Genomic DNA, 16,147 nt, shown 5'->3' with positions numbered 1-16,147 from the left:
TGGTGATGAGAAAGCCAAAATAATGGGCTATATATAGTAAGGCAACGACAGAATTATGACTAATTAGAAAATGTAATCAGTCAACATTTTCTTGAAGTAATTGGTTGGTGAGACAAGAAAATTAGTGCAAAAAACACTTGATTGCCTTTTCCAAAATTCACTTTTGTTTTTCAACGTGAGATTTGGTAATTAATTACGCCTATTCCTTTAAAAATAAAGTTTAAGAATATGAAAATGGTTACTGACCGAATTCACCGAGTTGCTTACACACTTTTAATTTCGACCTACTAATTAGCACTTTTGCTGCAGATCGCTTCTACACTTGAGATATCCTAATTAGGGGTTCATATATTTCTCTATTAAACATGTTTAACTTAAGTTTTCACTTTTCATATGTTTGCATATTAGAGCAGTGTTAGAGTTTTGCCTTGATTTTCTTATTTTATTTAAAGTTTATTTTTTTCTTAAAAGAAAAGTCAAAGTATTATTATAAATGATTTAACTTTTTCTGAAAAGAAAAAGTTATTTTCTATCATATTTGATTTATTCTACCCTTAAAGGAAAAGTTTGGAGATCTATAAATTGAAGATCCTTATTCTCATAGTATAACAATAACATCTACAATGTAGTCGTTCACAGACTTTTGTCTATGGGGAGATTTTCTCTCTACAATTTTAATATTTTTATTAGTTTTTCATATGAAGGTCGGTTGGCCAAATTCCATATAATAATATTTTGATTTTTAGTATAAGTTTTTGTCATCTGATTTATCAATGTCATGATTTGCAATTATAAGATTCCGCACTACGCCCTAATCACTTTCGAACCCAACACAATGTTGGGTTCGAAAGTGATTATGGTGTCATGTGAAAGGTTACAATTGCAAATCATATGGTTGATAAATCAAATTGACAAAAACGTGCTTATACTAAAGATCAAAATATTATTATATGGAATTTGGCCAATTGGCCTACATATTATAAAACTAAAAAAAACCTTAAAACTATAGAGAAAAAATCTCCCCATAAACAAAACTCTCTAAACGTCAACATTGTGGATTCTATTGTGTTCTGTTATGAAAATAGGGATCTTCAATTTATAGATCTCTAAACTTTCCCTCTAAGGAAAGAATAAACCAACTATGAAAGAAAATTATATTTTCCTGAACAGGAAAAGTAAAAACATTTATGGTAATGTTTTGTCTTTTCTCTTAGAAAAAAATAAACTTCAGGTAAGAAAATCAGGGAAAAACTCTAACACAGTGTGGCTAAAACGAAAATTACACTATCAAATGTATGTAGAACTTAAATCCGTGGCCGTTTATATATTTTAGGCGAAATGGTCTGGTGGACCCTTGTACTTGTATGCGTTTGTATTCTGAACCCTTTTACTTGACTCTTTGTCAACTGAACCCTTAAACTCAATTAAAATGAAATTTTTTAACCCCTCCAACCATGTGTGTAACTCACTCTCTCTAACATAAATGACTTGTCATATCCACATCATATATATTAATGCCATGTCATAATTATTTCTTAACATTTTTTAAATTATTAACTAAAAATGTCATTCAAATAAAATATAAAAATTCTAAGTTTTCTATTTAAAATATAAACAAAATAATTATTTCTCTCACTTTTCCTCCACCTTCCTCAACCCATCACCACCAAACACAGAAAGAAAAAACAGAAATCCAAAAGTAATCTTTGAAATGATGAATCACTTTCCTTCTTCCTTGAACTTCAATTGAAAAGATAATTAGGCAGGCTAAAATTTTATCAATGGCTACAACAGGATAAATACAACATAAGAAAACAAGAAATTTTTTTCATTGATCTCCTTTCTCCTAATTCTTTTCTTCTTTGGAAAATGACTATGAAGCTCAGAAAGCCACAGCTCAAACCCAGATCTCAAAACTAATATAAACGGACAATGTTTTATTAATGTTAGATCTTATGGCAGATTTTTGAGGCTCGAAGAATAAGACCACCCACAATCAAACCTAGATCTCAACACAAAAAAAAAACGTATGAACAGAATGGGCGGAGAAAGCCACCAGAGCAAAATCACCACCGAAGCAAAATCATCACATAACCACCGGAGCAAAATCAGCCTTCTTGTTCAACATCTAAAACTTCCATTGATTATGCTAAAACTCACTAAAACACTTAATCATTAACGAAGGTTCAATGGACAAAATGGGTGAAGATGCAGATGAAAATGGCATCGCAAGGGACGCTGAGATCTGCACCGTTTTCTCAAAACGTCGGAAGCCAAGGGAGAAGAAGAGGGACGGGTTGGGAACTTTAATTTGTTTTTTCCTTCTTCTTTTTTATTATTTAATTATTTTTAAAGCAAATTCATTGCTTTCACTCACCTTTTTAAGTGTGAAACCACGCACTATAATTGAGTCAGCAAAATAAATGCCACATAAGCTGGGTCAATGGTTAGAGGGTTTAAACATCTCATTTTAATTGAGTATAAGCGTTCAGTTGGCAAAAGATTAAGTAAAAAAAGGTCTAGAATACAAACTTATACAAGTACAAGGGTCCATTAGACCATTTCACCTATATTTTACGATCAATTAAATAGTTGTCACATAGGGGATATATATGCCATACTTTTGGCATGGAGTACAGTAAATTTATTCGTAAAAACTTATTAATATTGTAATAATATAAAGAGTAAATTTTAACTTATAACTTTAAGAAAACAATAGATTTAATGCTAAGAATTTAAAAAGGTTAAACCAGATAGTTTAAATTTTAGATTTACCTTTATCTAACTTATTAACTGGACTAGCTAGGAACACATTGATTCCGCGCATTCAAATCGATCATCTTAACTAACACTAGGATATACAAACATTTCAAAGATTTTTTGGACTATTCAAACTTGCAATGCAGATTTTCATTGGCAAATTAATCAATTGTATGTTAGTTGCCACTTATCTTTGCAAACTAATATTTACACTATAACAGAAACAATTTTTAGCGATAATAAATGTACACATTATTAAAGAGTGCTGTGAACACCTAGTTTTTGACCAAAACATAAAGATTTTATACCAATTTTAATATTTATATATTATTATTTCAGTAGGATTATATTTAAATTTAAAAAAATTTGAAAAATTACAACAAATTATAAGCTCACTTTATGTTTAAAATTTAATTTAAAAAGCTTGTGAATTTAATGTATTTGTTTTAATCCTTCGACTTTTAACTAGTCTAAAAAAAAAAAAAAAATCGTATATATCATGAAAAAGTAGAAGAAAAAGATAAAAAAAGAAGAGTCCTAAAATTTCAAATTACCTTACCCTTTAATCTTTATCATAATTATCCCCAATTTCCTTAACTTATTTCCTAAAATTCCTCCTCCCATTTAGTTTATTTTATTTTTATTTATTTATTCTTTTTTTTTTCTCTTGCACGATCTTTTCTTAACAATACACGTTTTCCTACTTTTTCTTTTTATTTGTTTTATTTTTTATTTATTGTTTTGTTAATATTATATTACTATTTTTATTTTATTCCTTTATCTCAACCCTAAAATTATCAACTAAATTTTAAACTAAATTCCCCACTCTCTCACATTCCTTTTAATTAGCACCATACTCACACCCAAAACTATTATAAAAAACACACAGAAGAAACGAGAGAAAAAAAACACAAAGAGAAAAAGATAACAAAAGTGAGTTTTTATTTTGAGAATTAAGTCAGCGTTCGAGGTTTCACTCAAGGTTTCGGATTCGTGGTTCTTTAAAGTTAATATTAGCTATTAACTTTGGAAATCAGTAGATCGTAGCAGTTATTTTTGTGGTATCAATTTTCGCAGTGAGGTAACTCTAAATTTTCGCATGATTTAAATAGAATACTTGTACGAAAACTCGATTCCAATAATATGAAGTTTTTTTAATCGCATGTTATTATTATGTAATATCAATCTGTGATGCATGTTGTGATTATTTTTGAGAATTTACGAATGCTTAGGAAAATGAAACTGAAGACGTTTCTTGCTAAAAAAAATAATATAAAAATAAAAATAAAAGATGTATCATATATTTTTTTTTATTAATTAATATTGAAATTGGTTTCGTGATATTTAATTTTGAATAGTTAATGTTTCTTGGAGCTTAGTTTTCACTTAAGAAAATTTAGTTGAAATTGTTCGTAAACTTGTTAGATTAGGATATAAACTAAAGTTTAATTGATTAGTGATTTAGAAAACCTATGTGGAATGTGTTTTAGTTTTTTCTTTAATATATTATTTTGATAAAAAATAGTTTACCTTTAGAATAAGCGTTAAGATGATTATCGCTTTAATTTGAATTATTAAGGTATATAATTAAGAGGATAAATGAATATTATTTAGAGATTTATGGTAAAAAAATAAAATAATGAATAATTAGGAAAACTGATTTTATAAAAAAAATGAGAAAGCATAAGAAAAAAATAATAATAAAAAAACAGAACAAACGCGAACAGAAAAGAAAAATAAAATAAAATAAAGCGTAATAGAAACAAAAAAATTTAAACCAGAAAGTAAGAAGCAGCAGCAGCAGCAGCTCTACGCCATTAAAGCTTACAAATCTCAGAAAATAAGAAAATGAAGGTTATCGCTTCTTACTTGTTGGGTGGCAACACCTCCCCATCTGCTGCAGATTTGAAGAAGATCCTTGCTGATGATGATAGGATTGAACTCCTCTTGTCCCAAGTCAGTACCCGCTGGTGGTGGTGGAGTTGCAGTAGCTGTATCTGCAGCACCAGCTGCTGAGGAGAAGAAAGAGGAATCTGATGACGACATGGGATTCGAGGAATGTTTTACTGGTTTCTGTATGAAAGGCTTTGAGTTTATTCTGGGAATCTTACTGATTTCGCTTTTAGTTTAGTTAATGAACCTATATTTTGCTTGGTAAAAAAATTATATAGAAATAAGAAAAGATAACAAAACGTAAGACAAAAAAAATAAATAAGAGCAACAGAACGTTAAAAATAAAGAAGAAAAACATGTAGCTAAAAAAAAAAAAAAATCCTAAACATAAATTTTTTATTCCTATTTTAAATCTAGAAAAAAAAAATACAATCCTAAACTTACTTAAACTCTAAAAATCTATTTCCCCCACAAATTCTAATTCCTAGTAACTAGATACAATATATACTCTACCCATAATAACATTAAAAAAAAAATACAAATACAAGCAGAAAAGTAAAAAAAAAAGGAAAAAGAAAATATGGATGTTTCAAGTTTCAAATTAATGGACACACACCAAAAATATTCATAAAGGTATAATTCGGGTAATGCGCTCAAATTTCTGATGATTTTTTGGTTAGCTACGTAATAATCACGATGAAGAAAAGAATTTGTTTTAAATTTAATTTGGCTTATAAATAACAAAATCGGACGAGCTGTTTAGTGTAGTCCAAATTATAAAGTAGAACCAAATTGAATTTAATTAAATAGTTTGAGCATCCCTCCCTTTAATGGATTTTTTATGAAAGAAACTGTTAAGCTGAACAATACAATTAGTTAGTTGGATTTGTTAAGTTTGTTAATTAGTTTTAAAAGATAGTTTCTAATTAATTCTAGTTAGTCAGAGAACTGTGTATAAATAGTGTAAAGAGGCAAGTCGGTTAATACAATTCTCACTGTTTCATTTATCTTTTTCTTCATCTCTCAATTACTCTCTCAATTTCCCTAACAATGGCAAGGTAGCTATCACTCAACAGAAACAATAGCATATATGTTATCAACAACTGTTTTTATGCATATACTTTTATTGGTTAATTAATAAGATTTTATTCAGTAAAGTCACAATATAATTTATTTGCCTTTTTAGTTTAAAAGTATTCTATAATATAATTTCTGTTTCTTTCAAGTCTAAATTTACATTAATTGAAAAAATATATAATTTTCTTTAGTTTAGAAGGAAAATAACATATTAGTATATTACTATTACTTTTATTTTATTTTGATTTAATGCAAAAAACAATACAATGAATAGTACAATGAGTTCATCAACATTGGCCTCTTTCTGGCTTTCTCTTCATTTTATTTATAACGAATTTCACGTCGAAACACATTTTGAAACGATATATATATATATATATCATTATCAATCTTTTTTTTTGGTCAAAACTTCAATCACAACATATAAATTCAAAGTAAAATTCCAATATCTAATAAGACTTGTTATTTAGTTCCAAACAAAACTAAAATGCAAAAGGTTACTAAGTATTGTATTTGGTGCCTCAATTATTCGACAAGTTTGGAGCAGCCAACGTAACTTAGAAAGGCCAACGTTTGAGTGGCATGACAACAAACTTCATAGTACCATTATTGCAATGGATGCCCCCATGCTCTCCACAAGCAAAAAAGTAGGGCTGTGATTTCTTCAGCACAAACTCGAAACCTTCCCCTGCACCCTGGATCGGATTTGCTATCCTCTTAGCTCTTCTCAAGTCGCACTTGATGAAGCTCCAATAGTTTGGTAATAAGTATACACTGTGAGGAAATCCTCCATTCGGGTTTGGTGCATCATACTTGAAAACTGCACATAAACGAATTCAGAAATTTAAAGTTAGTAACTTACATTCCTTTCAATTTTTAAATGAAAGAAGACGTACGTACCTAATGTGTCATTGACAAAGAAAGGGCCACTCTTACGAGCCCAATCCATGTAGTCAAATCCATAACGCCAATTTTCGGAACCACCAACGTTCAATTTATTTGAGGTTTGAGTAGCATTTGGGTGATTATTACCATATGGGCAATTGGTTTTGTTCAACTTTCCTGGTCCCCAACCGTAGTTAAAGTTGGCCATACTAAGGACAAACATGAATGAAAACACTACAAGAAACAGAAATGTTTGTGCGTTAGCCAAAGCCATTTTTATTTTACCCACGAATATATTTTCCAATGAAGAAGATATAAGAGAAATGGAATTGATTGTGTGGTGATGAGAGAGCCAAAATGATGGGCTATAAATAGTAAGCCAACTACAAAAATATGACTAATTAGAAAATGAGTCAACATTTTCTTGAAGTAATTGGTTGGTTAGACAAGAAAATTAGTGCAAAAAACACTTGATTGCCTTTTTCAAAATTCACATTTTTTTTTCTTTTTTTAAGAATATGAAAATGGTTACTGACCTAAACCGAAATTGTTACACACTTTTCGACTAATTAATTAGCACTTTTGCTGGTCGCTTCTATACGTGAGATATCTTAAGGGGGGGTTCATATATTTCTCTATTAAACATGTTTAACTTATGTTTCTATGCTAAGAGGTTGAAAAATTACACTATCCGTATATAGGACTAAAGTTCATATTTTACGATAGATAAAATAGTCGATAGTCATTGTACAATTATCGTCGCAAATTAATCATCTAGATCAAACTTGTTATGGCTAAGAGTTCTTTGTCTATTTTTAACTCTTTTTTATAAAAAAAAATTACTTAAGAAAAACCATGTAAACGATTTGACTTTGACGCATTCTGTTACAATATGCAAGGCATTTAGAAGTCAAAAGTAACTGTTAATTATTTTTTATTTAGTGGGATGTTGATCAAGAAAAAGTTATAATCCATCATTTGATGCGCTAGTAGCGGGTGAAATGTGAATAATGCTTTTGGAACTGAATAAAAGAAGTCAGCTGGGAAAATTGACAAAAGGAGGATTTATTTTTTGCAGACAACACATTCACGTAATAATGACATCAATCAGACCATTATATTTTATGATGGAGTGTTAACTATTGTTCGATGCTTAATTAAAGGTCTCGAGTTTCAGCTCTAAGAGTGAAAGATTTTACAATGCGTTCAAAATATACGGTAAATAACAAGCATGTCCATCTATCGTTCTTCACTTATATATATATAGCAAGCATTAAATTGAAATTGAACATGTGACGTACACATACCCATACATCACAAGTCGTATTTTACTACACATGTATTTGTCCACCTACTAGAAGTAGACATTTCTTACAGATAAAATAAGAGTTTTTCCTCCCTAAATGATAGTGATACTTCAGGTAAGAAAAAAGAACAAGTAATAGTTGAAATACATTTTGATAAATAATTGATGATAATTCATGTATGAAACTCAAAAAACAGTGATAATTTAGGTGTGTTCTTTACCATCAACTTTATTTTCAACTTCAAATGTTACTGTACTTATTTTTCCAAGAAAAAGGTGGGCACAACTGCACAATATGACTTACTCTATACAGAAGCATCTTATTTAGTTCTTTTTCTTTCTCATGTGCAGAAGAATATACAGTACAAACCAAAAAAAGGAAGTTCCCATTGCAGATTTTGTTTAGTCACATTTGGTTCTTTTTATGGTATACTTCATCCCCAAAAGGACAGGGAGGATTGGTAACAGATAGCAAGTTAAAACATACACGGGACACAAAAATGTTGGACCAGAACACTAGTGCTAAAAGTAAATCTAAGACAACTCGGCAGCTCTTTTGTTTCCCTAACCCTTTAGAATGCTATGGATACAACAATCACAAGAACATTGAGACTCACAATACATAGAGATGCGTCAAAAAATATAGAGAGACAACAAACCATTATGCGTTTTGAGTCTCGATTTTCAACACAGAAAAATGCAAGGTCAGACGCGAGGACTTACAATTTGAATAGAAGAACATCACTCCACAAAGATCACCTGTTATTAACAGATCTAATATTTACCGATTTCCTGTGAGAAGGGACATAAGTCAATAACTACAATTAACATATGTAATGGACAATAAAACCAACCAAATTTCCCATCATATGCCCTTACCATGACAGCTAAGTTACATAATACATACAAGTTACTTCCATCTCAATGTGGTAATATTAGGCTACAGAGATTGCAAGAAAGTCACCTTGCAAGTCAGCACAATTTTAAAAGAACATTGGATAACGATGCTCATGATTAATTTTTTTTTTTCTCCGTGCAGCTGATTAATAACAACAAGGGTGCATTGACACCTAAAATCCCTTCTGCTATTTGGTGCATATAACCAAGAATAGCCTGAGCAGTTCATTTAAAGTTAATTCAGTTCGATCAGGATCAATGTCTCGAAACAAGGCAATAAACTATCCTGTTTCTGAAAGCAGAAGGAACTCCCAGAATGATGGCAATTGATAAAGAGTATTAATTGCCAGCACTGGTGCCAAATGAGTACCAAAACTAATTTTGGAACATCCTGGAAAATGCTTTTCTCTCCTTGTCACTTCTATCAGCAATCTATAAGGAAAAAGAAAGAAAACAAAATAAGTATGACAAATAGACTGTCTGGGAAAAAACTAATTTTATTGTGTGTTAAACTCGTATGGAGTCTTCATGCCAAGTACTAACCTTCTTTTTAGCAGCAGCAAGCTGGTTTTTGATTCCTCCTGAAAATTCATCACCAAATTAGTCACTTCAGTAAAAATAGTCTACAAGTATAATAGACACTTAAGCTTATCCCGATCGAGCATTCACTACTGTTCTCATGCAGCTAATCATGCCGCCGATGGTATAATTAAACAATTCTTATGATATTACAGCATACACACCCCTGCATTCACCTAAGTAAAGATCTCACATCGCAGTTTAACATTTTCTGATCATTAGCGTTCCAATCAGTGTCAATTCTAGTTAGGTGTCAAAAAACCTTTCAAGGCAAAAAAGCATAACAATTAACCAGAAAATGAATTATCACTAACCATCATTTGGCTCAAGCTCCAATGCTTTCTTGAAACTTTCTACTGCAGCATCTATGTCATTAAGAGCCATGTGTGCCTGATTTGTAAACAGACGAGACGTTATTGTTGGAGCCATTGTAAGGAGTAATAGACAATGGTTGTGATTGATTGGCAAACAGACAGGCATTATTGTTAAAGACACAGGAGCTATTGTAAGGAGTAATAGAAGAGCGCTGTGAGTAAACATTAACCATAATGACATATAAAAGCAGCTACCATATCGGCAATTAAACAGCAAGCACGTACAACTTAACACTAACCATACTCACCCCTAACCCACCCACCCCACACAGAAAAGTAAAAACATAACCATCAATGAACATATATATCCAAAGCAGGATTACATTGTAAAAAAACATTATAACAAAATAATCTCTCAAATAAGAACCAGGAACCCACATAAACTAATACTTTACCATGTAAATTGAACTTCAGAAGTAAATTAGAATAGCCATCCTATTTTTCCCTTTTACCACTACAACTTTATGGTGAACGATACATAACTGCACCTACTTATGCCAAGAGAATAGGATAGACATGTACACCACTCTACTGAGTTATAGAACCATCTGTTGGAAACACAGATCACCAACAAAATATCATGGAGTTCCAACTTTGTTTTCCATTAGAAAGTCTTTTTTCCCAAGAAATAGCAGAATTCACTCAATTAAATTGTAAAGATGTTAGGTATATCAAGAAGTGTATATCTATTACTTTCAAACTTGAGAAGTACCAAGTGTTCGACTCAGCACTATAGTAAGAAAAGGTTGCAATCTAATTTATATTTATTATTCTGAAACCCGCCTTAATTGAGCCTAGGGTCTATCCAAACCCCACTTCTGGGATTACACTGGATATTGTTGTTGTTGTCGATATTCCAAAACCCAAATTAACAAGCAGGTTATTCAATTGTTAAGATGATCAAAGCTGCTGCAGAATACAAAAGCCCGTGATAGATACCAACCTGTCCCTGACGAAATAGAGCTTTTGCATTGTTTTCTCCATCCCGCATTGCAAAGTCAGCATCTAGGAGTGCTCCCTTCAGATCTCCAAGTTTTAGTTTAGAAGCCTGGTTATACATAACAGCTATCAGTTATTTTGTTTGGTTGGTTAATAGGAAAACAAATATGAATTTAAGAAAGCATGACAACTGGGGTTATGAAGGCAAGTGCTGAACTAGAGGATGTGATAAACTTTGAGGTTTCAATCAAAGACAAATGCGCAATCAGCAAATATAAGACATCAAAACAAAAAGGGGCCTAGATGAAAAGGAAAGTACAATTAAAAAAAATAATACTACATTTATCGCAATAATGACTTTAATGCTGTTTAGTCCCTGTACTATCCTGAAATGATCAAGAAGTAGTAAAAACATTTACGACCATTAGAAACAAAAAGCAGACTAAGTGTATTGTTATGATTATTCCCTATAATGCAAATTCAGTACTGCATCAAACTAAAGCAACAGAAAGGTAACTCACAGAACTGTTGGTAAATATCTGTGATTTCATCCTTCTCAAATATGCGCTCCTATCTGCAAGAGGAACAAGCAGAGTTATAATTCACATGACAACAATTTTTATGGACAAATCCATATTCCAGCGCTATTTATGTTTGTAGAAACAGATATATTTCACAGCCATTTATGTTACAAAATATTTTACAATCCCTACCTTCATCTATCCCTTCTTTTTCCCAGCAGATATCCAAATAGCGCAAAGCTTTTCGATATTTCCTAAGAGCCATCTTGTAATCTTGTTTCTGTGGGAAGAAGCAAGCATACGTAAGAAAGATAGCTAAAAGATATATAGTCAAATGTCAATGAGAAAAAGAAGCAAGGGGATTAGGTAGTTAATAACACTGATGTTGCTTTAAAATTAATACCTTAAAATTTTCGTTACCAAATGCCTTAATCGACTCTAGAGCGGTGACCCACCAAGGGAGATCATCAGTATTGTTGTCAAGATCGGCAGGCCAATCAGGATATAGATCACCATCTTTGAAAAAATTTGTGATACCATCATCAGCCCCCTCAGGAATTTCTCCACAATCCGCAATACTGATATCTACTGTTGGGCAATCATTTTCACCAGTAGTCACATGTTCCATAGAACGGACAACCCCCATTCCTTTAATTACTCTAGCAAAAACCACATGTTTTCCATCTAGATGGGAAGTTCGAGTAGTTGTGATGAAAAACTGAGATCCATTAGTGTTAGGTCCAGAATTAGCCATAGATAACATCCCCTTTCTTTCATGCTTCAATTCAAAATTTTCATCCTCAAATTTTAGCCCATAGATGGATTCTCCCCCAGTACCATCTCCAGCAGAAATATCACCACCTTGCACCATGAAGCTCTTAATCACACGATGAAAACAATTTCCCTACAATGGATGAAAACAGCATTTAGGGACAAACTAAAGAAGATTGTAATGCTCAGCATGACAAGAGCACAATTTTTTTGAAGAATTCAGCTAAAAAGAAAAGGGGAGCGCAGAGGGTTGATCACAAACAATACAATAGTGAAATGAAATCATTTATCTAAGCATATCCTTTTATACTCAAAGATAACGAGAACAGAGCCGCTGCCAAAGGCAAACACTCTTGCATCCTATATACCAAGCCTCCTTGACTATATACAAGCAATCAGCAGAGCATATCTGAATCCACCTTGACAGTCTACTTGATAGTAAACGTACTTGAAAAAAGGGATTTCTAGAGTACCAAGACCTGAAGAGCATCCACGGTCAAAATTCAAAAACCTTGCAAAAGTGATTTTTTTGAGGGAATCAAGTGAATTCGATAATGTCCCCTCGTCTGACCATACAGAGCAATTAGAAGACGGTTCTGGGAGAAGCCAGTAACAAATAGAAATCAAATAATATCTCATCCTTTCTAGTAGGTTAAGACATAAAATCATATTATTTGAAACCAAAATGACTAAGTTCTAATTCGTAAGGACTGCAGGAGATCAATAAAAAAGAAGTATTGAGATTTAAAATAGACAATAACGTCAGAGAACCGCTTCGAGAACGGAGGACAACAAAATTTTATCAAGATAAAGCATCAATCTCAAAAGCACAGGATAACTGACAATCTGCTAGGAGGAGGAGCAAATGAAAGGACACTAAAGTATACATTAAAAAACAGTGAACTTTTCTACAAGAAAATTTACAGAACAGTACTAACCAATGAAAGCAAAGAAATTAAGTCATGGTTTCTTATTCTATTCATCACCTTTACACAACATAAACAACCCTCAAAAAATCAGTTTTATATATTAATACTTCTGACAAGCAAAAGCAGATGAATTAAAAGTAGTCATTGCTACTTAGATTTCAAATAGTTATATCCAATTTCATCTTTAACAGTAATCCACAACACCAAGAATCTTAAAAAATTTCACCAACAATTTCTTAATCTGTTCAAATCAAGAAACAAGATTTACACACTGTTTACCCCAAAACAAGACTCCCCTAAGTTGTTACTAGTGCTAAAAACTTCAAAAGGGTATGTTTAATTTCATATATTCATTAACGACCCAAGAAACAGAAAAGAAAAGAATAAAGATAAAGAACCTTGTAATGAAGGGGTACACCAGTATTAGGGCCAACACCCTTTTCACCAGTACAAAGAGCCCTAAAATTCTCAGCAGTTTTAGGAACAACATCATTGTAAAGTTCCACAACAATTCTTCCTTCAAGTTCTCCTCCTATGCTTATGTCCAAATAACACCGTGGTCTTGTCATTCTTCTCTACTGCTGTCTCTGTAACCCTCTGTTGTGTTGGCAAAATAAATATAATAAAAAAAGAGAAAGCAGTTATCGGAGAAGAAGAAGAAGATAAAAAAAACCCTAGAGGAGTCCCGCTATATATATAATTTCGAAATTCTTCAACCTCTCCTCACTGTATTCAAAACTGTCTTCTCCGTTTATTTTTAAAAAGAAAATAAAAGAACACAAATAAAACCAAAAATAAATAAAGAGTGCGTGTGATTTTCGATGAAATAAAAGAAAATATATTCTTGGGAAAAACGTTACATTCGTCCTTTCATTTTATATATGACAAATTTTGTTAGGCTACTTTGGTCATATATTTTATGTTTCGTATTAGTTGTTCAATTTTAGTTATTCAATTTTTTTTATATGTTTTTAATAAATTAAAAATAAGATCGATAATTTTATTATTTGTTTTTTAGGAAAAAAAATTAAAATTTTATAAACTTGTTTGCATTTAAAAATAAATACATTATAAGAATAATATGATTTTTTTAAAATATGTTTTTTTTAATTATAAATTAACAAGTAATTTGAAATAATTATGTTTTAAGGGAAACTACCTAACTAGACATAATTCACTATCATATATACTTAATTTACCTATAGTTTAAAATAATTACACATAATACCACTTTTAATATTTATACCATATATTTTAAAAGATTTAATCAGTTACACAAATTCCTCAAATATAATATTGAATAATTATCTTAAAATTTAAACTCCTAGACATTTTATGCAATACGAAATTTGTCTTCCATAATCATAAAATAAAAGTACAAAAGAAAAAGTGGTTGAGTAAGAGAACTTCCCTTTAGCAGCAAGAATGATGGAGTAAAATTCAATTCTTATGCCTTTGCGCAAATCGGGAGTTCTTTAAATCCTCCTCAGTGAAGTCGAGGGACATCTTAAGGATGATAGTGTCGGTGAGGGCAAAACCAATCAGGAACGGCCAGTTGCAACTCCATTTCCGACGAAAAAAGATCGGCCACAGATCGAATGTGTTATCTCTCAACTTTTGGTTGAATTTTCTTCGATAGTCTTTGTATAACGGGGACAATATTAGATACCTACTAGATATTTCTATGATATATATGAATATACTTGTATGATACTCATGTATCTAAGTGTTTAGTTTGTTAAACACATCATGTATTGTTAAAAGATACATGAAGGGGAACCCATCGGTGGCCCCCTTAAGTTGGCACCAATTTTCACTTAGACACCTCAACTCAGCTTTATTCATTTTAGACACCTTATGTCATATCCCGCTGTCATTTTGACACTTTTTGCTGACATGTCATAGAGAGTGTAATACACTCATTATCAGCGCGTGAAAGGCTTATTTAATCGTTTCTATTTTAATTTTTTTCATCTTCTTCCTCATTTTTCAGCCATCATCTCCCAAAACTTAAACTCCTTTTATGGAGAAATAAATTTGATAATGCTACAGACAAAAAAAATGAATTTGAACCCATGGACTTATAATATAATGATATAATAAAAATTAAAAGAAAACAATGTGAAGACCCTGCTATCGTAAAGAAGAAGAAAAATGGAAAGTCATGAATTCATGAATAATCTCAAATTAGACTTGAGTAGTGGTATGTGTGGATTTGTTATTCTATTCGAGAAGATGATGTGGGTGGGGAAGGGGTTGGGGTTAGGGTGGGAAGAGGTGGAGAAGACGCTAAGTGAGTGGGGGGAGAGTGGAGAAAACGCAGGGGCCGGGGTAGGTGGGGTGGAGATGATGATCTGGGTGGGGTTTGGTTTTTTTATGTTTAAAGTCTTTTGGGCAAAAATTTCACGTGTCATTCACTCATTGGTCACTTCTTTTTTGTACTAAAAATCATTATTTGAGAATTATTTTTTATATATATGTCACGTGTCTTTATTTAATTCGTCATTTTGACACGTCATCGGCGAGTGTATTACAAACACTTTATATATTTGACTGATAATTAAAAAAGTGTCAAAATGTCACAATGGACCATGACATAAGGTGTCTAAAATGAACAAAGCTTAGTTAAGGTGTCTAAGTGAAAGTTGGTGCCAACTTTAAGGGGTTACCGATGGGTTCAGCCATATATTAATACTAGATAGATCTAATAAATACACGAAATTAATAATAGATACTTCTATGATACATATGAATGTACTTGTATGATACTCGTGTATCTTACTGTTTAGTTTGTTGGATATATCATATATTGATAATAGATACATCAACTTAATGAATTTATATTTTAAGATTAATAAAATGAAATTAATCAAATTAAATGACTAATAAATACATGTTTTTTTTTATCTTTTATTAATAATATTAATGAATTTATTATTTCAAAGAATAATAAAAAAAATTAATTAAACATAGACACACTTCTTGATTTCCACCTTATATTAAGGAAATTGATTAATTTAAATTTCTAGAATTAATTGTCCATGAATTTTGAAAATCCTTAACTACTCCTCTAATTAAGTAAAATTAGTTACAACCAATTAATTTAAACAAATAAAATATGTATCTTGATTTTAAAATTCGGCAGATACATGCATCTTGCGGATTTAGACTCATGTATCCTAAGCACAAAATATGGTAGAGAAAACTATCGAAAAT

The 16,147-nt window shown here is 31.3% G+C and overlaps 2 protein-coding genes across 2 annotated transcripts; both read right to left on the bottom strand.

The window, feature by feature from the left end:
* Positions 1 to 6,158: 6,158 nt before the first annotated feature.
* On the bottom strand, positions 6,159 to 6,948 carry LOC102601473 (uncharacterized). The gene is made up of 2 exons (XM_006346381.1): positions 6,631 to 6,948; positions 6,159 to 6,550 (listed from the first exon to the last, which is right to left on the bottom strand). The coding sequence occupies exons 1-2, from the start codon at positions 6,887 to 6,889 to the stop codon at positions 6,288 to 6,290; spliced, it is 522 nt and encodes a 173-aa protein (XP_006346443.1). The 5' UTR covers positions 6,890 to 6,948; the 3' UTR covers positions 6,159 to 6,287.
* A 1,763-nt stretch (positions 6,949 to 8,711) lies between these two features.
* LOC102601132 (peptidyl-prolyl cis-trans isomerase CYP40) lies at positions 8,712 to 13,708 on the bottom strand. The gene is made up of 8 exons (XM_006346380.2): positions 13,330 to 13,708; positions 11,635 to 12,135; positions 11,424 to 11,511; positions 11,232 to 11,284; positions 10,715 to 10,819; positions 9,712 to 9,787; positions 9,362 to 9,399; positions 8,712 to 9,250 (listed from the first exon to the last, which is right to left on the bottom strand). The coding sequence occupies exons 1-8, from the start codon at positions 13,498 to 13,500 to the stop codon at positions 9,194 to 9,196; spliced, it is 1,089 nt and encodes a 362-aa protein (XP_006346442.1). The 5' UTR covers positions 13,501 to 13,708; the 3' UTR covers positions 8,712 to 9,193.
* Positions 13,709 to 16,147: the final 2,439 nt, after the last annotated feature.

The sequence above is a fragment of the Solanum tuberosum genome, unplaced genomic scaffold (assembly GCF_000226075.1).
Source record: "Solanum tuberosum cultivar DM 1-3 516 R44 unplaced genomic scaffold, SolTub_3.0 scf00073, whole genome shotgun sequence".
NCBI classification, from domain to species: Eukaryota; Viridiplantae; Streptophyta; class Magnoliopsida; order Solanales; family Solanaceae; genus Solanum; species Solanum tuberosum.
This window is presented reverse-complemented; position numbering and strand designations above follow the sequence as displayed.